The 24,049-nt window shown below is 44.9% G+C and overlaps 1 protein-coding gene across 4 annotated transcripts in view; it reads right to left on the bottom strand.

Moving 5' to 3' along the window:
- Positions 1-24,049, bottom strand: part of cmpy (crimpy) — a 101,459-nt gene that overhangs the window by 69,149 nt on the left and 8,261 nt on the right. For 2 of the 4 annotated variants that reach the window (XM_012296082.2, XM_012296083.2), the window contains 2 exons: positions 14,241-14,465; positions 8,350-8,394 (listed from right to left, as the gene is read on the bottom strand). In XM_012296082.2, the coding sequence (XP_012151472.1) occupies positions 8,350-8,394; positions 14,241-14,465 (270 nt within the window). Of the gene's footprint in view, positions 1-8,349; positions 8,395-14,240; positions 14,466-16,055; positions 16,084-24,049 lie in introns of those variants that run through there. The other 2 variants (XM_076535311.1, XM_076535310.1) reach the window with 2 other exon arrangements.

The following is a 24,049-nucleotide window of genomic DNA, read 5'->3' as shown; positions in this document are numbered from 1 at the left end:
GCCAGGGGAAACCAACACGTATAGGTGGCATTGATGCACGCGTCGGTCTCGGTCGATTCAATTAACGTGGACTGAAACGCGTTCGTTTAATACGCGAAGGGCAGCGAACGAATTTCAAGCGGAGCGTTGCTCTTTTTAAAGGCTCGAAGGTCTCGAGACGCTCGTTAACGCGTTCGCTGCCGCGTTACAAATGGACGTCCGTGAGAAGACGCGTTAAAACAACGATTATCGAGAAAGCGATCCCTCTTTTCGTTACCGATTACTCGAACGATCGAGCGAACACCGAAAACGTACACGAGAACGGTAGAAACCACGAGCAGCTTCGCGAAGAATCGGAAACGGCACGATTCGCGATGTTCGCGTTCGATCATCGGGCACGCGAGCAAAGCGGTAAAGCATCGTTTATAACGCGAGAAATTCGAGGAAAATCTACGAGAGAAATTCACCCGGTCATATTTGTCACGATGGATTAGTTTCCGTGGTAAATCATCGCGACGTCGAAACAATGAGCATCGTTAAGTATTTGTCGTGGATAAAGTGCAGGTCCGAGGCGAACGAACAGAGACAACGAGAGGATAGAGAGCGCGAGTGCGAGAGAGAAAGAGACATCGGCAAAGATCAGGAACATAGCTAGAATGGTCGTGGTGTCATTTACATATAAATTGCTCACCTAAAATCATACTCGCGTTTAATTTTCCGCTTCCAGGCCGACACCATGCTCGGACGCGTTCCGCCGCTTTGCTGCTTTTAAATTGCCCTAACGTATCTCTCTACGTTGATCTACGCTTAAATCACGCCCCTGCCATACACGCGTTCGAGCACGTTCATAATTTCGAGTTGAATCGAAATCACCAGATGCTTGTTTTCGAACGAAAACTCTCTCGAGCCGGAGAGAGAATTTAGTTATGCGTCATTCGCGTTTACGAGAGCAAAAATATGCACGTAGGTAAATGCGACGAGTTTGAACTTCGATAAGATAAGGAACGTTTGTTCGCTCGATTTCTAAGATACGACGAAGATGTCGGTAATAAACGACGAGAGGGAGAGAGCGAAGTCGTAATTTCACCAAGGGCCTGTCCCTTCTTTTTCTTCGCTCGATTCGCCCTTCCTCTCCCTACGAGAAGGGACGATTAAACGCTCCGGGAGAAGAAATCCTCCGACTCGCGTACACTTCGTTTCTATACTAAATTTGCTCGCACGAAGGGATACCGAAAAGTTTGAAACTTTCAAAATTCATGGTTATCTACTGCGGAACCGCTTTTACGAGCGCGTCCAAGAATTTTCGAAATCGTTACGAGAAAAAAGGAAAGAGTATTTCGATTGGAATTCTTGACGTTTACGGGTAGCGCCTTTTCCCTCGAAGGCACGCGAGCAAATTCACCGAGGTACATAAAGCCGGCACCTCGAACAAATGATTATTCGTATTTGGAGAGACGGCGAAAGCGCGTACGGTAAACAAAGCGCGCGGCAAAGAAGAACCGGCTAGTCGGCCAACGTCGCTAGTCGGTCGATAAACGCTAGAAGATGACGCGCGAAAGAAAAAGAACGGCAGATAGAAAAAAGGAAGGAACCGATCGATACGGGGCATAGGGGAATCGTTTGAGAAAAGCGAACCGGCAGGAGAAGCACGGGGCAAAAAGCTCGAAGGACCGGTGGCCGAAACGAGTCGTTGCACCGAGCCACGCCGCGCCGTCAAATTACACGAAACAGTCGACAGACAATGTTTGGACGAATCCCCATAGACCGTGGCAGAATAATCAAGCCTGCTCTTACGCGTTCATGGAAATTGCAGCAAAGCCTCTAGCCGTGCTTGTATATTTCATATTTTACGATGTGTACGCAGGTCCATCGCGAGAGCAAATAGGGAATAGAAGGGACGGCGAAGGTAGAGCGGAGAAGTTGAAACTTCCTGCGATGCATTCTGCCGGAGGCAGAGCCGGTAGCGGTGCATTAACCGTGCATTTACGTGTAGGTACATAAGACGCGCAAACGCAGGGATGCGCGACGATGTATCCCTCGTGGTGGCAGTCGTTTTTACGCTCGACGTTATCCATCATACGGTGATCGTGCTACATTTGTTTCTCCTTTCGGATTCGGATCGACCTCGCGATTGTCGAGCAACGAACTCGTTGCGCTTTTATTTTTTCTTCTCGCTCTAGGTTTATTATTTAACTCGAAAGTTCATTTTGCGCAGCTTCGAACACGAATGCATTCTCGTCTGCCCTGTTTCGCGCGTATACAGGAAATTGATATCAGGGAACGCGAGCGAGCTTTGTTTTTAATGTCGCTCATTCGGTTTATTGCTTGACCCAATTAATTCCGGCGTTTCGAATTTATCGGTGAAACGTCAGCGGCTCGATTCGAAATCTCATTTCCGATTTATAACGTAGCCGAACAAACGCTTTACAACGAAATTCCTATACGATTGTGCGCGATTCCCGGCCGTACCACGGTCAAAAAAGACAGGCGATAAAACCAGCACACCAGGGAGCATCCGTCGAACGCGTTCGACCGGCCCTCGTCGATTCGTATCGCGATGATTTTCTAATAAATCTGCTACCGTTTTGCGACCGAACCGACAACTTTGTAACCGCGATACCGTCTTTTATCGTCGCGTCGTTGCTCCCCTGATTTTTACCATCGAGGGAACGGAAACAAAAACCGCGTATCGACCTTCCGTTCCGAATCCGGTTCCGTGTCGCGAATTCTTGCAGATTCTCGCAGACTTCGAGAAAATGTCCATCGACACCTGCCTCGACGGTTTCGGGAACTTTTACGCGTAGCTCAGCGAACAGAAGTCGTTGCGAGGCAAGACACCGTGAAACGAGAGAGGGGAAGGAATACGCGTAAAAATGGAATTCGGCACGGTTTATCTTCTGGCCAACATTATCAAAATTGAATAGCCCGATAGGGGACGGGAAGCACGGGAAAGGAGGAGCGGAAGAGAGAAGAAGAAAAGAGGAACGGCGCGCGAGTCTTCCAGCTGTTCCATCGTTATTTATGTCCTCGGCGTACGACGCGGCCGAGCCATTCTCGATATACAATAGAAATTTGTTCGCGCGACGTGTCGAGCAACTGGAACGAGAGCGAAGAGCGAAGAGAGAAAAAAAACAGAGGCGAACGAAGCGGCCAGGGGAAGAAGATTCGAAGGCTCGCAAACCGATCTCGAGTTCCACGGAGTTTTAGAGCCGTGAAAAGTGTTTCGAATCTTCGGAGGAGGTGTTCCCATAGAACGAGTCAAAGGGAACGAGAGCCAGGGGGAGGAGAGGAAACACCGGGGTCAGATTGATTGCTCCTTTCACCCTCGCTGCTTCAAGGCCGACCCTATAGATATATTCGCGATGCGGACAAGCGCAATTCGTGACCCGAAATCAAATCCTCTGGCCACCTTCGATTCCGACCCTCTTTCGCGGCTGGAATTTCTTTGCTTTCTCGTTAATTGAACCTCCGAGATCGACTCGTTCTTACGACATCGCGGTAATATATTTAGAAACGTAACGCGGTTAAGAACAATTAGATTATCGGTATCGTATTCGATCGTTAAAGCGTAGTAAACCGATATTATTTTCTCGACGCGAGTGGTCCTTTGAACCAATTAGGTAGCGCAATATCCAGCACTTTCGTTAATCGCGGATCGAGCTTTCTTTTTCCGTTACTTTTCGCGGAATTGCGAGTAGTAGTGTTCAATGGTGGTCGACAGTAATTATCTTTAAAAGTAAACTAGAACCGTGCCGGCTAATTCGATGGGTCTGCCTCGATACCCGACGAACCGATTAACCGAATTATCGAGAGCCCATTAACCGAAGAGAAGCCTGTCCGACTTTCCGTAATGCACTTACATTAAAAACGTACTTTAAATTCGAAACCTACGAATTCCTTTCGCACGAGACCTATAAATTTATTCGGCCACGGTCCCGCCATTCTACGACCAAGATTACCATCGGGAATGGGATTACGCGCACCTACCGAAAGAGGTTTTCGCTAACGGATGCAAATATGAATAAAAGCCTCGGCCCTCCGGTTCTTTTTCAACGTTTTCCTGGACTCGTAGCCGGGTCACCTAAAGAAATCTAGCTGCACCGAGCGCAAAATTATTACGTTCCTCGACGAAGCAGGGGAATAGTAGGCGGAGCTACTTCTGTTCGCGAGGTGCACCATCGACCAAGAAACCTAGAAAATCGATACCGGACGCGATACAATCGTAATTTTTCGAAACTTATCGATCCGCTAAAGGAGCAGCGAAAGTTTCTTCTTCGTTTCGGAAAGCGTTCGCGCCACGACCCTCTTTGAGATCCAACACCGGCCAAAAGGATCTTCCTTCTCGCCATTACGTGTAATTTCGTTTGAAGCTATTAGCGGGTAAGATGGTCGTTCTCTGGCAGTCGAAGGAGTAACTTTTCAACGGGTGGTTTCGTTCAACTCTTCCAGTCGGGACTCGGTGCTCCCCTTGTCACGCTCGAGATTCCTTTCTCTCGGACAACCTGCAGTCGCTTTATGAAGTACTCGAATTTCCCTCGAGGCCTGTACAACGACGCGAGACCAACGTAGAGCTACGCCAGACGTTCAAATTACTTTCCGGAATACACCGTAAACTTTCGTGTTCCGTTAAATCGACGACAGGTTATTTATTTTCGTTCGCGGTACACACAGAGACAGGAAAGATCGAGAAAAACAGGGATAACCGAGAAGCGTGGAATAGGAGTAGGAGGCGGGGGAGAAACGAAGAGCGAAGATGAAGGAAGAAAATTAATTTCTATAAGAAACGCCACTCGATGGAAAAAACCTAAATCGAATTCTCGGCTAACGGTTCTAATTGAACTTCTCGGGTTACCATCGAACTTTCGTCACCGCTTGGGTCTTAAAAACAAATTTTTAATAAAATTAATACTTGTTCGGGAAGTCTCGAGGATGCCATAGGGCACGAATTAATTCACCTTCCGTCGTCGAAGTACTTTCCACGCAACTTCCAACTTTTTAAATTCTCTCGGACTCCAAGTGATTTCGTTTCTTTCTTTTTTTTTTTCTATAACAAGAAGCTGTGTTTCGTTTGACTTCGGAGAAGGAAGTAAACTTTTGATTTTTATCGATATACTATCCACGCTTTCTTTAATTTTCTTCCCTTCCTTCGTCGAAAATGCGAAAATACTTTTATTCGACGAGCACCGATGCCGAAGGCGACGCTTCGCTCGCGCAATTTCTATTTCGTTGCGTCGAAGCGGAATCGTCCTTTCTTCTCCTGTTGTATATCTCGGTGAACGTCCCTGATAAAAAGAGTCGTTGCCGTGAAACTCGGGACAATCTATTCGTTTTATCGGCACAAATATGCTCGAGGTCCGCGAACGGAAACAACCGTTGCCGCGTACCTCCCATCTTTTCAGAATTACTATCCGAGATGGCAAGTGGAAAAACTATGACTACACGGCACACTCTTTTCGGATCTCGCATGGTAAAACGATGAAACGCAGCCGATGCTATCGCAGGCGCGACTGAACGGAGTCCAGAGACGAATCGCGCCATAATTCCGGCGAAATCGAGAAATCGTGGAGGAACGCGATTCCGCATCGGCGTCTTTTTCCAGTTTCGAGTTCTTAACAAATATGTGGAAGTTCACGGAACGTCTTCGCGCTTTTACGAACTTCCGGAATGCTTCGAGTTTCTGCAGTCGATAGTAGTTTGCTAGTTCCCTTGCTTCTCGCTTTTCATCGCTAGTTGGAAACGTTGTGTTAAATCGCTCTTATTCTCTTCTTTCTCGGACGAAACTGGACTTTCCGCAAACGTAAACGTTGCTCGTCGCGGATTTCATTTCCGTCGCCGTTGCGGTTCACCGGAAACACACGCGTTTACGAAAAATTTTGAAGCTCGGTAAAAGCTACTTGAGCTAATTACCAGTTCTTTTCGATCGTCGTTTAATTTTTCTGAAATACTCGGTAAAACCATGATTAGTCGCTTCGTTTCTCGATCAAACTTTTAATCGACTCGTAACTTAGTCATCTGCGCGTTTAAATCAGAAATTTTCAAACTCTCGGACCATTATATTCCGGAAGAATCCGAGAACATTCCGGACCTGATAACCGCAGCTCGAACACTGACGAACCAATTTCGTTGAATCGATTCGATACCGTGTCCGCGCAGAAATTCTTATCAAATTCGCGGAGATAGCCCGTTCGGATTCGACGAAAATGCTTCGGCAGCGTAACCCGCCGATTAATCTTTCGCAGACAAGATTCGTCGATCAAATTCTCGAACAAACTTACGATTACCTACGACCTAGGTACACGCGTGCAACGGAAACGTTCTTATCGCGTGTTTTGCGAACGTCGGCGGGACCCGCCTCCCAAATTAAATTACCCTCGGCTTTCAGCTAAGCGGAACGATTTAATTGCTCATCTTCATCCTCGGTTTTATACCTTTAGCCGTTTTTATTAATCGTTCTAATGGGTTGCATCATACAGCGTTGCCGCACTAACTTAACCGCAATTTCGCGTTGAAAACGTTATTTAATCCTTTGCGGTACGAGTGCGCCTCTTAAAACTTTTTCATTAGACCCTCCTTACAGTGGTAATATTCGCTTATTTCCTTGTCTGAATTACTCTCGGGTACTCTCGCGATTCTTTACGCGTTGCTATCTATTACGCTAATCTCGCTCACGCACGCCCTCGTATCTGAACGCACGCACTCCAATCCCGTCCCTTTCGCTCGTACCGCGTTTTATCGACTATGCTTAACTTAATCCCTAACCATCTTAGAAGATCGTAAAAGTTTAGAGTTCTTTCAACCGTGCAAACTCGAAAGAGTCGTTGACCAGAAGATACGAGTGTACTCGTCGGTGCTGATCTCCGTTGCAACAGCGAAATTAACAATTCCGCTTGATCGGTATTTTACGAGGGAACTTTACGCGCAACAAACTCGCCGCGTTTTTAACGCGAGCCTCAGGGAAATTATATCGAAAGATCTCCGCGTTCCCGAAAGATCGTCGACAAATTGCTCGTCGTCTTCCCGCAGTAATTCGAAAGTAATTCGACAGTAATTCCAGAGGAACGAGAATAGTCACGGGTAGAGATTCGCGAAAGTAGTCGATACGTATTACGAGGTACACAAAGGTGCAAAGTTTCGTTCTTTCGTAGCTCGGCCAGTTCTCCGTTAAAGTTTTCTTCTTTTCTCTCATTGGCCATAATGTACCGCGCTAAAAGAGGCTAACGCGCCTTCCTCTAAAAAGGGAAGTTCTTATCGCGCCATTGTTGCCCTTTCGTTCTTGTTTCCCAGGAGGTGAACCGCTCTACTCTCGCTCGCCTACCAAATTCAATTAGTTGCTCGCGTCTCCTGGATCTGAACTGCCGTCTGGTTGACCCTCGCGACGTTTTCCCTCCGTCTATCCGTGTAATTCAATTCCTCGTTTATGCGACGGGAGGCAACGCGACACCCTGCCATACCTTTTCCTTCGTTCCACCATTCCCGACCGAACACCGACCAAACTATCTTTCCTTTCTTCTTTTATGTCCCGGAAAGCCCGGATAACGCTACCAATTAGAATCCTGTCCTTTTTTTTTTCTTTAGGATCGTACTAACGCACCCTCTGACAGTTTGGAACCAGAGTCGACCCGATGTAATTTTTGCTAAAAATCGCCAAGTTTCATAATGGCGAAACGTCGAAGAACCATGTCAAAGAATCGATCTCGCGAATCACGATACACGTAACGCGACAAAATATTGCTTTTAGAGGTATCATAAATCCGCGCATAAAGCGATCTCGATCAAATACGATAATCTTTTTTGCGTCGTTCATTTCGCTGGCTCGTTTCGTTGAATGCTGTTGCTCGTATAACGTCGAACACCCTTCCCAGTTATCAGGTGTACGATAATGGGATATTATATAGAGGGGGACACGACCAGTTTCCGCCGACGATATTAATCTGCGACGATCGATGCGCAATCGCGTAGAAACGGAGGAAAAAGAAAACAAAACAAAAATTTACGAGTTCGTCAACGTAAACGGAAACGAAATCTCTTTCATGTATGCAAATAAATTTCAATTTATCGATAATGTCTACGAATCAAAAATCAACAATACGAAAAACCGAAAGATATAGACACGCAGGTAAAATAGCGTGAAATATAATTCTCTCTGGAATAAATCTTTTGTATGTTTTTTGCCGATGCAATTTATCGTTGGGACGGCACGATGATGAAAAAATTCGGGAGAAATCAAAAACATGGTGCACGATTCGTTAAACGAAAGCGCGTCCGCGTAATTTCGCTTTAATCCGTTAAACACGATCACCGATGAATACTAAACACACTCAATTAAAACTCCCTCCTAGAAACTTTCGAAATTGATTACAAGTGACTCACCTTCAACGTCGTCGCTCACCATGTTTCCGGAATTAAAGAGGTCATCTGAAACAGAAGTTTATCAACTACAACCGATGAAGTTACGTAATCTTCGTGATATGCTTAGACCGCCGACATCGCACGAACCGTTTGATCGTCGAACGACGGAACCGGGTTATTCGTTAACTCGTCCCGAAGTTATTAAAAGCCAAGGGAGTTGTTCCGAATGAAGTGTTTGTCAACGTTTAACAATAACAGGCGTCTTGGTCGCATCCATCGGTATCATGGTCGGTGCGTGTCCGCGCAAAACCGTTCCGATCGGTACATCGCAGATTATGAGTTTACTCGTGCTCGAGCACCGCGATATTTCATCCATCCGAGGGCATTTATTATGCAAATACTTGAATGGATTACCGAACGGCTAACATGGGAAGTAAATTTTGCGCAACAGCGACGCGAATCCTAAACAAACGTAAAGTTATCCGGAAGTATCGACCACGAAATCCTCTAACTAATCTTCCTCGGACGGCCATCGTGATATTTGCTATTAATATTTGCGGACACATACCTAACTGCTATCCGTTCTGATCAACCGTCTGTTTGAATGGTTTCCACGTTCGACGACTTTCATAATTCGCTTTGTCGACTTCCATTTCGCTTTCTTTCTTTTTTTTTTATAAAACAAAAAAGTTCCGTTACCAACAACGAGCGTTACATGAAAAATGCAACGGTCAGACCATCGCGTACATTCGTTAATTTTAAGTTAGCAGCAAGCTACGATTACAAATTTGCTCCGCTAGCTTCTATTTTTGAAATATATTTTTCTTTTTAAACGAAAGCTAATATTACTAATTATGATAATTTTCACGGTGCATGTACTAGTCGTGTTCGTTAATTTCCAGCGAACAAAGGAGTTATAATTATAAATTCACTTTACAGCGTTTCGTTTGAATCGTCCAGAAAGAACTTTGTTATTAGCTAATAACGATTATTTCGCCAGTGCGTTACGCGGAAATTGCAGTGATAACGGAGTTCTTTTATTGATATTAGCTAAATACCAAGTTATTGTAGTCGGCGATATCATCTTCTACGCGGAGCAGGTACGTGGTGGTGTGTACTTATACCTGACCACGTCTTCGAAAGGGATTAAATTGAATCTTGCGATCAATAAAGTGTCGTGTAATGACCCAATTATGAAGTTATTGGTCGTTGAAGCGCACGAAAGAAAGTACCCCATGAATGTACTGCAATCTCTCAACAATATCCACGTCCGTATTATTTTTTATTATTGAGAAAAATACTGTTGTCGTTTAACGAGCAAACGTCGCAGATCGAGCGAAACGCGAACAATCTTCCATTGTATCGTAAAATAGAACCGGCGATTTTAAAACTACGATTAAAATCACTGAAATATTAAGCGTAGTTAAATGTTAAGCGTAGTTAAATTTTCATTATACGTCTTTCCATCGACGGAAGGATGACGAAAGCTTTGAATGTATGATGGAACAAAAGTTTTAAATAGTCGTTTAGACGCCGTATATACCGATCAATTTCAAAGTTAGTTTCCACAGAGAAACGTGACAACTGAACGTTAACGTACAACAGGAAATGAAACCGAAGCAATGGACTAATATAAACTGAAACTGTAGCTGTTATAAAGTCGATCTAACCATCGAACTCTCGGTGAAAATAGCCAAAATTGTGGTAATGATGATCGACCTTTTCCGACTGAACTGAAAATTTCAAATTCGCTAGGAAAACGGGAACATCTCTTCGAAAGCGTTTTGATTCCTTCAGAGAAAAATCGGGTTCAATTTTCAGAAAATATTGTTCATATTTGAAGAGATTTGAAAAATTCGTACGTTATTTTGCTTTACTCCGTAAAGGAATCAATTACCGAGTCACCGAGAAATCCGATACCTCGTCACTTTTTAGCATATTTTTCAGTTTGTTCGACCGTATGAATATGCATTTGCCATCTTTTCAATTCACTGTTTTTAATCTGATTAAACCGGCATAATGGACACGTAGATGTCATTGACAAAATAAAATTTTTAATGAATACTTTCATGAAATAATTTATTCGTTTACGATTTATTCGCTTTAAAAGCCATCCGCGCAGTGTTTAAACATTTATCTTGCTATCGCGCGAAAATTTAATCGAAGAAACATTAACCGATGACGCGGAAAAGATAACTGAATGAATATTGTAATACGAAAACAAGTAAAAACCGAAATAATTGTTAAAATCATAAAACGATTGTTTTTATTCGAATTATCTCTGGCAAATTTCATACGGTAACGTTAAAACTGTGTCGTATGCTATTATAATATATCACACACGCGGACTATTAAACGTTAAAACAAGTCTAAAAAATTATAGCAATTCATGTAACGGCACAATAATTATTTTTTAACGTCATGCAAAAGCATAAAAACTGAAATAAATTTCTCGTTATACTTACTCTTAACAGTTATAGTACCACGAGTTTCGATAAACGCAACTATTTAATGGTAAAATTAAAGATCGTAATGAAATAATGACAGAATAATTTCAGGTTCGAGTAAAAGTAATTGTTTGGGCAAGCAAGGAATGAGCCGCTTCGTTTTTCCTCTGTTACCGCTCGAACGCGAGTTCGCTGAAAATTGGTCGATTATACCGGTACGAGTTAACAAACAGTTAACGGGTGTGTGCTACCACACGTGGTAGCGTGTACAATCGAGAGCAAATCTGCTCCCCTACAGTGTATTTTCTCTATGTTCGCTATATTAACAAAGAGCAGAGGTTCCCCGTTCGCGCATTTCAGGGATTTTTGGATATTTCCAAATTTCTCAATTGCCTTCGAAATTTGGGGATCTTGGAATCAGAGATTTAGAGGTCTAGGGGGGATGTAGCTACATACACATTAAAGTTACAATTCTGAAGTCGAGTGATTTGAGAATTTGATAGGCGGAAAATTTGCAGATACACTAAGTACAATCGGGTGCAGAGTTGGCCTTTTACAGATTACACTTTTGTGTTTCCCCATATCGTGCGCGCGTGAAAACAGTGTTCAGTGCGTTTTCTGGTGTGGTTCTTCCTCTGGTTGAGCATGCGCGTTCAGTACACGCGTATACTAGCATGTTTCCCTATGTGGTTGGTCGTGTGTACGCGGGTCTATTAACACGTTTTGCGATGCGGTTACCGTTGTGTTTCGCTATATTTACGCGAGTGTATTAGCGTGCTTTACGTTGTAATTTCCCCCGTATTTACGCGTACAAACCTATACGTATCGCTGTGCTTTACGGTGTGGTTTCTCGCGCGTATACGCGCGTGTGCGTATTTTATGCTTCTCTACCTGTTCCTGCACGTCCTATCTCCTCTTTATTTTTTACGGTTCGAATTCATTCCTCCGAACACGTGATCGATTCGGACAAAAAACGGAGTAATCTGAAATACGCGGAGAACAATGAGACGGTAACGGTGCTAGGGAAACCGGTCGACCATGGATCGTTTCTGGGTCAAATCTAAAGATGCATTGCGGTTGCAGTGGTTCGAGTCAACGATCGGTGAGTCGCGTGTTTTATGGCCCCTCCGGTCTCGATCTTGTCGTAGAATGTATGATCCGAAACGGTACTGGGACGGGATGTATTTTTATCTTCTCGAACGAGCGCGATGACCGCGAATTGCATAATCATATCGGTATTTACGTCCATCTTCCGTTACGCCAGCCTACGGGTCAAGCAGAGTCGAAGCTCGTTTATTCGATCGAGAACGGCTCGATAGAAGCGAATGATCGAGAAGCGGTGTTTAAGGTGGCTAGCTATTGGTAGTCGTCTCTGTGATCCGGTAGTCGATATCGTTTTTTACGGATCACAGAGATTTCACGGTTTCCGAGAATCTCTACGAAATGTCGAGGTAGCTACGATTCGCGTTAAACATATTTTCATGTTCGGAAACGTATATTCTACTTTGTCCTCGTATAACGTGACAGCCGTATTTCGCGTTGTAGGAAAGTTATGGTTCGTTTGTGACAAAGGAAAGCAACGTTCTGATCGCGTCGAGAGAAGGATGATAAAACGTGCGATATTAGGTGAATTGTAACGAGTGCGTTTTGTCCAAACGAAAGAGCGTTTTTCATCGTTTCCTCGTTACTTCGCGGTTAAATAATTCCACGGTTCGAGTAGAAGTTTGGTGTCGGTAATAAATTTCGAATGGCACTTTTTATCGGGCGTGCGTTGAACCGCGCATATAATATCGTTCGTACAGGAAAAATCACGGGGGAATACCGGGAAAGTTTGAAGATTTTTAATCCGAAAGTTATCATCGAGAAACAAGCCGAAGCAAAGTTTTGTCATTCTCTTCTTTGTTCCTCCCTTTGTCGGGTTTAGAGATGTTAGTCGTGTACTTAACTCTGCAAAAGAACAATCCGTCTGGTTCCTACCTTCAAAGTACGTACACGATTAAACTTTTCCCGACGAATCGAATTTAACTTTCTGCACCGGTGCAGGTAACTACTTTTGTTACTTGCTCGCTAACAACTTCGTTACACGCTCCACGCTAAAGTACGCTGGAATAGACTGTTGAAAGTTCGGCTCGATGAAAAGACGACCTAACTATCGATTCTGCGTGTGCAATTGTTCGAGAGATAATTTCAACTATTATAGTTATAGGTCTCGAACTACGATTATCGGTGAGCTTATTCGATATCCAATATTTGATACCGGCAAACAATGCCGGACGTAATTACTACGTACAATTGATCTTACGCGGAATCGAGGCTACGATAAATCGTTGCTCCTCGACGACAGCGTTCGCGTGTCGAATGGATTTTTAACGACGATCGACGAAGATAATTACAGCGGGATAATTTGATCGCGATGACGTTTCGCGTATAATATCATGTAACCGATGTTACGCGGCTTAATCGGAAACAAAGAGGCAAAGAACGAGAGAGTTATGTCACGAGTCACGAGACGTACCCCTGGTTATGTCTTTTTCTCATTAACGTCGCCCTGTATCCCTCTCGTCTTCGTGACCTTTTCGTTTCTTTTAGTCACCGCTGTTTTTCTTTCTTTTTTTTCTCCTACTATTTATGTTTTCTTTTCATTAACGGGCAACTGCCGCAGTTTCGTTATTTTAACTTTACTCTCCTTTCGCGTACTTTATCCACTCTAACGATTCTCATTTTCTTTCAGCCGCGAAACGCTTTATCGTTGAAAACGACGTAAATAAATACCGACTGTTCTTTGTTTCGTCCGGCCGATACACGGCAAATCGAATAATTCGAGGAAGAAACATTTTTCTCGGTGACGGAATGCGATATCGCCGTTAAATTGACAATTTGTCTTTGGACACGCGCGTTATTAAAAAAGAATGGAATGCACAGCCCTGTCGATGCGCCGGATTTTCTACGGCTATCCCGCACTTACCGTTTCCGATATCCCCGTGAAATGCAAACAACGCGTTGAACAGCTATGCGCTCGACTATACACGAGATTATTCGCGTTACATTCTGAAATTCAAATCTTTTTTACCGCGTAATATCGATCCGCCTCTGTGCGCGACAAAAAATCAACTTTCCTCATTGTATGGAAATATCGACGCGTCCGATATTTGCGTACCATATCGCAAAAAAGGGGAAATAAAAGCAAATAGAAAAAAAGCAAAACGAAAACAACGATTCTTTCGTCCATTACGTTTCCAATGTTTCGTTCAAGCTTTGACAAATTTCGTGGTACGTTTCGTAAAATGTTTATCGTTGCTCGTCGTTACTCGTCCCCGATCGAATTTGCACGTAAATTAAACGACTTAACCGTCGAAGAAATATTTACAAACGTATCATAGGCAATTTGCGATCACCTTTAATGCTTATCGTCACGTTTTCGGATCTAAGTTTCGAGCAAGAAGTTAGAAATATATTGCAACTTACCGTAGCCCATTTTGGCGACCAAATTGAGCTTGCACTCGTGTCGGGTGGCGTAAACGTAAGGGCGCGGTTCATCCGGACACCAAAGCACCGGTGGTCCGCAGACGCATTTTCCGGTTGACACGGTGTTTCCGTTCTCTCCGGCCAGTCCCTCGGACACCAAATTACATCCAGGATCAGACATTATCGTCCCGTGCGGACAATGCCGCCTCCATCTGCCCGGAATCTCTGGAAAAACGGTTAACCACGAAAACGAGTTACGGTCAGATCGAAAGATCCATGGGGACGATGGTCTCCGCCGCGGCGTAATCGCTGCCAGCGAATACCGGTTGCGATTGCTTGCGTTCAGGGGTTGCAGCTTCGTTTGCCAAAGAACCGATTCTCTTTTATTTTAGTTTTCTCGTTACACGCGAATTCTACGAATAATTGAAAAGGGCAATCGACTGTTCTCCGCGTACAATCTGCTTTAAAATGATATTGAAAATCCGTGACACGTTTAGAAGTTGGTATTTTAAAGGAGGTTACAAATTTCTTTCTTTGGGGATCAGCGTTAATTAAAAACGTGTATTTTCAATTTTTATTCGAAACCCGTTTTAACGCAACGAAATACCCTTTTTATCGGCGCGTCACGCTATCGGAACCAGACCGTTCATAATCAACCATTAATTTTCGTTCGTAAATAACACGTCGAAAACAATGATCGAACATGGAACGTCAAGTGCGTTCCTAATTGCGCAGCTCGTTATCGATTATACATCGCTACATTTATGATAACAACGTCGTATCGAAACTGCATCGACGATGAGAACGTACAAAAAATTTCGCCAAGTTTCACCACTCGCGGTAATCGCATATTCGACACGCTTATCAGCCGCGGTAGTTACGAATATAATTTATTCTTCTCTATACTCCATAAGGCTTCTATCGCGCCCGAGAGAATATAATGCGGTTTCCTAACGATACTCGATACCAATTCGAACGGCTAATTCGAATTCAGTTAAGGGAAGCGTCGTGCAAAGCTGGACTACGATCTCAGGGAGAGCTCGGACCAGGAAACGTATCGACGGAAATGCTCCAGGTAATCGCGAAATCGGAAAGAAAGGAACGATTTACGAGGACAAGGGGACGCGAGCTTGATTAGAAGCAACTTGAAAGCAAAGATAACCAGGGCCTGGATCGATAAGTTTAATAATCCACGGCCGAGCAGTCTTGGCAATCGGATTTGCCGATCGGTTTACCGATCGACCTTCCGCGCTTCGAGCAAACCCTAAACGCGAATTCATTTCGAGTTAATGGTCTGAATGCGCTTCCGGCTAATTGGCCGTGGTTTGCCGGGTACACACCGACGGTGAGCGAACGTTCTCCACCCAATCCCCTACCCCTCTTTCGATTAAGAAAATCCTAAATCCTCTTTGAGCCGGTTTAAATTCGAAAAGTAAGCAACATTATCGCGAATTAACGGAAATGCTCAATTTCACTTTATAAAAGACGCACGGATGCGCGGTAATTCTACGGCGGCAGCTCGTTTCGGTGCGCTTTTAAAGGCGTCACACGGATGATTTACGAACCCGATCTTGCGCTAAACGTGCTTCGCGAATATACTACCCACGCATGCAGGGTATTCGACACGATAAATTTTTGCCACAGACCGCAAAAGTTTGATTCGATTTTCGCGGTATCGGTCTAAACGCGTAATACGTCGTTGTTCCACAAATTTCCCTAGTTTATCGAGAGTTTAGCGAAGATTAGGCAACTCTTAAAGTTATTGTTTTGAAATCTCGTAGACGTTCCGCGTATTCTGTTACCGGTCGAAGTTACCTTTTCCGAACATTCCGTATACACGATGCTTTACAATTCGTGATAAATTTCGTCGTCTTCGTTTCATTTCAAGCATTCCACCAGCGAATGTAACACGTAGAAATCATACTTTACGCGAGACGTTCACCCGACTATATTAAATTTCTCGTTTCACGCGCGACAACGCTGAGAAATATTTGCCTGGCACATACTACCGGTACAAAACCGCGCAACAAAAGTATCGCGCAAATTTATTGCCGCGTGAAACAGAAAGGTTGCGCGGACCTCTGATCCCCGATGTCGGTGATCTTCCGGTTATCGGAAAAAATGAACAATTAAATGTTTCTCGTTCGTACACGCGGATTTCTCGAGCACCCGAAACGAAACGGGGTGAAAAGCTTCTCTTTCCAGAGGAGGCAGAAAAATTCGCTGCACGTCGCGGTCCCGGGCAAACGCTGTTGCGAGACAACGAGACGCAGATTCCTGGTTACCAAGTAAATGCCGTTATGAAAAATAACGGCTGCGCCAGACACTAAGTAAATTACACGCGCGAAACGAGATGCGACTTACTCAGTCCGCGCACGTTCGACGAGAATCGTGCCGCGGAATCGTCCGTCGACGCGGAAAGTACACGCGACTATGCTCGCAGATTTTTCGCCGGTCTATCTACGCGCGTGACGCATTAAAAAACACTAAGAAAAAAAACACGAGTGGGAAGGAAAACGACATCAGAATGTACCGTCCAGCTTGACGGCTATTTGTTTTCCAGCTCGACGCGCGCGTCCGTAACAATTAAACGAACCGGAAACTAAAACTATGCTTTCTCATTAGCCGCGACGCGAACGATGATCGATGCTCCGAGACAATTACGCGGTACGTTTATTATCGTTCGTTTCTACCAAAAATCGAACATCGACCGCAATTCGGTCGGATAACTTTGATCCTATGGAGAAAGCAATTTTTGAGAAAAGATCGATGCGATTCGTGATTTTCTTACGCTGTGAAGTCAGATCGGGAAAAGACGCATAGGAAAAAACAATTCGTTTTTTCGTCGCTTTGCAAATAACTGTTCGAAAAGCAACGTACAACGACGGTAACGGTTCGATGCCGCGTAAAACCGATGCATATTCGACACAGATTTTTACGGGGATCATGAATGTTTCAGTAACAGCGTATTCGCGGTACCGGAGTTTCGTGGCGAAATCGTTGTTTTTCCGCGAAGAGAAAACAGCCGGGAAGCGAACTTGTTTCCATGGTATACGTAATGTACGATGCCGTAGAAAATTATGGCGAATTCAGGAATACGAGGCACCGTCGATATCGCCGCAATACGTTTGAAGAAGGGAACGGCTATTTCCTTTACGCGTATCGATTGGTATTCGATAAAAAAAATGGGTTGCAGAACGATTCGGACATTGCTTTAAAGTTAAAATTACGACAACGCGCGATATTTGCGTACATTTTCGGAAAATCCATTTGTTCAATTGCCTAGATTTTGAAAGCTTCATTTGATGCTTTTACAGATTACCGCGGTCTGCGAGATTATTAACTGTTGAATTTTCAAATTGAATTTCGCGAGTTAATTGAATGCGTTGCCGCAATTAACTATTGGATAAAAGATCCTGGCTTAGCGTTAAAAAACGCATGATTGTGGCTCTGCTTTTGAACGTTTAAAGGTAACGACCTTCCTCGATACTGGCATTTCAAACGCGGGTTAACAGCGTTCTTCCCACGGGTTCGTATGACTTTTGATCCATGTTATTTGGACACGCGTCGATATATGCGCGGATTAACGCGTTTACAGCGTCAGCGATTCGTTTGTGACAAACTTTTGAATTCGCTATTAAATCATAAAGCGACATTGCTGGTTCATTTCGTTCGACGAATAATAGCCTATACGTTAACATTGTTCGGCCGCGTGTTCGAGCGATCCGAAACGAAATGCAAATAGCCAGAAATACGCGCGCAACTGTACTGCACGCGAACGAGACAGTGTCCTCGGACACGGTAAAAATTGCAGTTTATCCGTGTTCGCTTTCTCTCGATCGGTATCCTATCAAATTTAAAATCCGAAAACCCATCCGACGCAACCAGGTCATGCCGTACCGCGCCACGTATCCATCGATGTTATAACACATCGTGTGTCTCTGCTACCGATTCACGTAATGTCACGAATCGCGCTACCGTAACCACTACCACTGCTACTAGCGCTACCACCACCGCCAGTCGGCCAAGCATAGCTCTGATATCCCAAAGTGCAGGCGTACTCGCACACCTATCGACGCGACGGGTTCGTGTTCACCCACACGAGCAACGACCAACGTAATAATACACAGCTTGCCGAGATCCCAACGGCTCACGCGAAATAAAGCGAGTAATCGATTGCAGCCGTACACAAACCGACGGACTAGCTACCCTATAGACCTGGCAGGATACACGACGAATCCTTCCCTTAACCACTCCGACCGATGCACTACCCTAAATATATTTATACGCTTTCCTGACAACCTATCGCTCCACGAATAACGATATCCGTTCCGCTGCTTATTCCAACGCCTACCAACCTATCCTGCCTCTACCTTCGTTAAGTTTACTTTCGTCGATTACGTCGAGCTCGTGGTAGCCTGCACGCGTGGATCTTTCGGTTTTACAAACTCCGCAAAGCGTATGCATAATAGAAATGGCCACGTTTCCGGTACTTTAGAGATTACTCCGTTAAAATTCAGAGATGCATTCCCTTTGCCATTTTTGTCGTCCATTTCTTTATTTACGACGCTCTCGTTGCATGCTTTTTGACATTTCGCGCGACGTAAGACACGAGTCGTACAATTCGGGTCCTCGTTCGCAAAATTGTCGATCATTGTTTCACGGTAAGACGCGATTATCTGTGCGCGCGTTATAAATCGCGAATCGAAACGCGTCGACGAGAGTCTACCGGTAAACGGCTGGAAATTAATATCGTCGAAGTAGATTTATTTGGATTAATTACGCTTCCTACGCACCGCCTACCACGCATAGCCACCGGAAAATGCGTTCGATCGCGCTACATCGAAAGCGTATCGAAGTTCCCGTATAGGTGAGCGGAATCGCGACGGTGATATATGGAGTTCTGCGAGCGTATATTATACTCTCGCGGAATTTGTCGAGCGCGCTACGTGTACGGAGCCGTAGATGCACGTAGGCGAAGCGTTGCATAGGAATGTTATCCAGCAGCGCGTTCGTTCGCGAGCTATTCTCAAGATTTGTTACTCGACGTTGAGAAACTGTGGTTCCTGCTTTCAGTTCGCGTACCCAGAGCTCGAAAAAATAGTTTGCCGAAAATATGACCTCCGTCGATTCACCGTCATACCCGGGTCGAAACCGTCGTTACTCGATCACATTCGCGGCCCAACAATTTTCCCGTGTTTTAAAGCGACCCGGGAAAAATATCTGCGAGTCGAAAAACCGGGGGCACGCGTAAAGTCTGAATATCCTAGGCCGAATCGAGCTGGCGGACCATTTCTATTCCCGCGTATTTTTCCTTGCACTGGACCGAGAACGTGTGTCTACGTTGCCGCGCGTATAAATCTATATAAACCATAAGCGTAATACACGTACATGTATATCCGTGGGAAGTAGACTCGTACGGCACGTAAACTACTGTTTATACTCGAGGACCGTTACCGTTCCCTGATATTTCGCGTCTGTCGTATACCTGACCGCGATCCGAGTGTGCATCCTGCACACGCTCGCGCGTACACGAACGTACACTGCCCAACACCAGATTCGTCGTTGGAAATGGGCTATTCTTGGTTTATTCGATTCGAAACGAGATTCGCTAGATGTCCTGGTACGGACATCCACGTGTCCGATTCGAATCCCCGACTTCGACCATTGACCAACTATTACGCGACTCTTGCAACGTTTTATCGCGGTCCTGGAGGAAATCGAATAACCGATACGTCGTGTACCATCCAGTGGTTTACGATTTTTCTCTAACACGGAACAAGCCAGGCTGACGGTATAATACAATAACTGTAAGGATCATCAAATTCTGGGACATTTTTGGAATTAGCTCGTCGGAAGAGCTCGGTCGTGCATTTAGATAATATCCTCTCGCTTAAAATCCGAGCATTAACGCGCGTTCCCCGTTTTTCGCGTGCTCGGCTCGACTTTGTAATTACTCGCTGACGGACATAAGAGCAGGTACGTTTCAGAGCGGCACGAGTGCGCTTTTCATGGATTTTACTCGGATTGAAAAAAAGCACCCTCATAATAGCGCGTAAAAATTAACTTTTTAGAACTCGACGCGCTTATCAAGAAACAAATCGTTTCGTCGAGAAGAAGTTAACGGTGACGCGCGACGCATTCGCACGCGTCGCCTCGTTGTATGAATATTTAAAGAAAACGCGATCGTATTTCGCGAAACGATCAAAGGTGTATGCAACGGCAGTCGCAGGGGGTTTTACGTAATTCCAAAATACGAGCGCGGTTGAAACAGAAAATTCGAGAACAACGAGCTGCGAGGGAGAATTTGAACAAATTTATCTTCCAAAATGGTACCTTTGCCGTTGTAACTGTCGCCGTTAACCTCGTACCACCGTCGTTTTCAGGGCTACGTCGCGTGTTCGCGTTAAGAGTTTTCTTTCCGATACGACTCACCGTTCTCCGCACCTTTACAACGAAACGGTGTCACCGCTTTTATGAAAATGTCAAATGTTCACCGATTCTTGACCAACGCGAACCTCCAAAGCAGTGATCACGCTTCGAGTTGGAGATTTGACACGACCGTTTTACCTAACTACTCCTTCAGAGTGTTTTTGACGCCAATGCTTCGTGTTTTACTCGTTACAGACACGACCGTTTTTAGGTCAATAACTTTTACGAAGCAAAACTATCGACGACGTCGTCGTCGTCCCCCCATCGATCGAACTCAACGACGTTCTTTAACCAATTGCGACGCTCTTTAATTTCCTGACTACGAAAAAAGAGCAAGAGAACGGTAGAGCAAGATAATGCGAACGGTTCTCCATTCGGTAGACTCTCGATGGCGCAAACTTGATGAAAAGCCTTACGCGAAACGACGACGAAAACCTTCCCGGAGAGACTTCTCGCGCGACGTCGAACAATTAAAGCGATTTCAGAAGCACGGAACAGAAATGATTTCGCGATACTGTTCCATTAAGCAGCTGCATAGAACTCTCGATATTCCGTGGACGATCGATGCCACGAATTCAATGCTGACAGTTTCGCGAATCTTTGTTTATATTCTCGTTGAAAAGTGGTAGCCGAGTAGCACATGCGGCCCTTCCGGAAAATCAAATTCTACGTCTATTCCGATTAAAATTAGATTTTCGATGGGGACGCGTTGTTAAATGACCGAAACACGACGCGACAATCCCGAACGAAATTAATCGTGGTTCACGAATCAACGATCGATTCTCCCCTCGAGTTCGATAACGTTTGCCAGCCTCTCGCGTCTACCGAATAATTCTTGCTCACGAGTAGAAATCTTTCGCCGTTGTCGGATAGGGCAGATACGAACGTTTCGAGAATCCGTCGCTGCGAGGCAATACCCGGTATTTACGAGCACCGAACAATGAGCGACGCGTCTCGTGCTACCTTCATACTTGAGCGTTAATTAAATAAGCAACACGCGCGACGCCCGCAGTCAATTACCAGGATGTTTCGAAGGTCGAGTCTGCAAGATAAATTCGACGAACGATATCCACCGAAGATCGATCAAACGTTGAACGTAATCGCGCTGGAAAAACATTCTATCGACGAATAAAGTTGAATTCAATTTCCAGGACGATTCGCGAAGCAACTATGATTTATAGTCGAGCCGTCGACGATGCGAAACGCGAGGCGCGATTAAAAAATTGTTCGTTTCGAGAAGAATTATGTTCGATGGAGCAAAGGTTTGAGGCGTCGCGACTAATTTATCGTAGAAACGTTGTCCGCGGTTGACCGAGGCGAGTGGATCTCGGCTTAGCCGCGTAAGAGGAAAGGACGTGCTCGCTCTGGTTAATCGAGCTCGATATCACTTTGCGACCACGCAAACGATGCGTACACACCGTATTACGTATGTACACGCGCGTATATAGGATACAACGGTGGCTCGCGCAGATAGCGTTACGGTCAATATTTCACCGCAAATTTCCCCCGAGCGTGCATAATTTCATTTTTAATCCGCAACTGGTACGAAAAGAAGAACACCGAGCCACCGTCGTCGTTTACTTAACGCTGCGCCATGCGACACGACCGTTGGGCGTGTTTCCCTGTGTTTCCAAAGATTTACGAGCATCGCGAAACATGCACCCGTATACAACTACCTACGCGTCTATTAGGTTCTCGCTAAAGCAATACATCTTTTCCGCTTACGATCCGCTATCGATCCGATAGAATCGACGGACGTCTGGTTAAACTCGCGTGTATCCGTAGAAAATTTTCGATTTAAAAGGGGCCAAAATGGCGGACCGATTACGTAAAGTTCGCGTAACTCGATGCATCGAAGTACATCTAGAGCAAAATGATAACTCGAGGAAAAGTATCCGCTCGACTCCCCTTCCGACAAAACGAACGAGAACGTCAACTTTCCTTTCGCGCTTCGCTGAACAACGGCGCACAATGTACCGACAGGCTCGGCGACGTCTTCCAAGCGAAACGTAACATAGAAACGAGACTAAAAGCGTTCGACGTTTTCAATATCGGACTGCCGTCGCTAATACCATGCGTCGTCGTCGAAAAGATATTCGAACGGCGTCGATGCAGATTCAAACGCGAGCTACCGATTAAAAGTTTCGAACGACCCGATTCGACGTTCTATAGAAGCGAATGTATAACCGTCGTACGTACAAAATTAATGAAAATATATGCTTTTTAATGCTAAAATAAAGTTAGTCATTTTTGTGCGTCGCGACAAATTCAATGAAACGTACGACAAAAAATATCGGAAAACGATGATTCGAAATCCTTGAATCCTGGTACAGGTTTAGTACTCCATACACGTGTTACGCAAGATTAATATCGTTTCCTCGCGCGGAAAATATATGGAACGCAAAGTCTCGTTTTTGTATGGCGCATCGATAAAGATCGCGATATTTCTGCCGCGAATAGCGCCTATTTCGATAAATTTACGCGTTCGATGCATCGAACGAAGGCCGATAACGTCCGCGGTTAACGAATTCGAGCACAGTTTCCCGCCAATCTCGAAAAGGCAATAACGTCATTACGAGCAGCGAAGAGGAAATGGCCCGTAAATGCTTAGATATCTCCCTACCGCTTCTCTTCTCTTTTTTCTTTTTCCCTCGAATCGCACCGAATTACCCGGGACTGCTTTGTCCTCCTTTCAATGGAGCCCTATCGCGAGATAACGATCGCCTTCCCTTTACGCTTCGTCGTTTGTCCAAGAACCCTGACGTTTCCCTGCTCGACGTTTCTGGATACGCTTTCAGCGAGTTACCTTTATCGGTGAGCGTTGCTCGGAAACAACCTGATACCCTTCACGAAAGAACTCCACTTTGCCCTTGTACGCGCATCGAATTTTAAAGTCCGACGAATTACAATTACTTTTCGAGCGTTCTGAAAATTAACGCTTTCCATTGTACGAATACGTATGACCGTCGCAAAAAGCGGCAGTGCGTTGGAAGCGAATAGCGAAGCGAATAGTAGCAATTACACGCTTCCGTACGATTCGTTCGCAAGTATCGGCGTTGTTCACGGAAACGGTTCAATTTCGTTTCAGCGAGGGAAAGTAACGAGACGAATAAAATATAGCGAACGATAATGAATTCGAATTCTGGGAAATACCATCCGGTATGAATAGGTACGGGAACCGACAGGTTGGCTGAAACGTGCTCGCGAATCGCCAGAGTAGCAAATCATGGGTTAATTGAGTTGCGCGTTATACAAATCGGAGTAATAAACATCGATTATATCTGGCACGAGCAATGCCGGGTAAACGCGCCGGACCAAACGCACGATATGTCCGATATTGGTCAATTTATAAGCTTAATCGACCGTATCGACGACTA

This window comes from Megachile rotundata, chromosome 9, assembly GCF_050947335.1.
Source record: "Megachile rotundata isolate GNS110a chromosome 9, iyMegRotu1, whole genome shotgun sequence".
NCBI classification, from domain to species: domain Eukaryota; kingdom Metazoa; phylum Arthropoda; class Insecta; order Hymenoptera; family Megachilidae; genus Megachile; species Megachile rotundata.
This window is presented reverse-complemented; position numbering and strand designations above follow the sequence as displayed.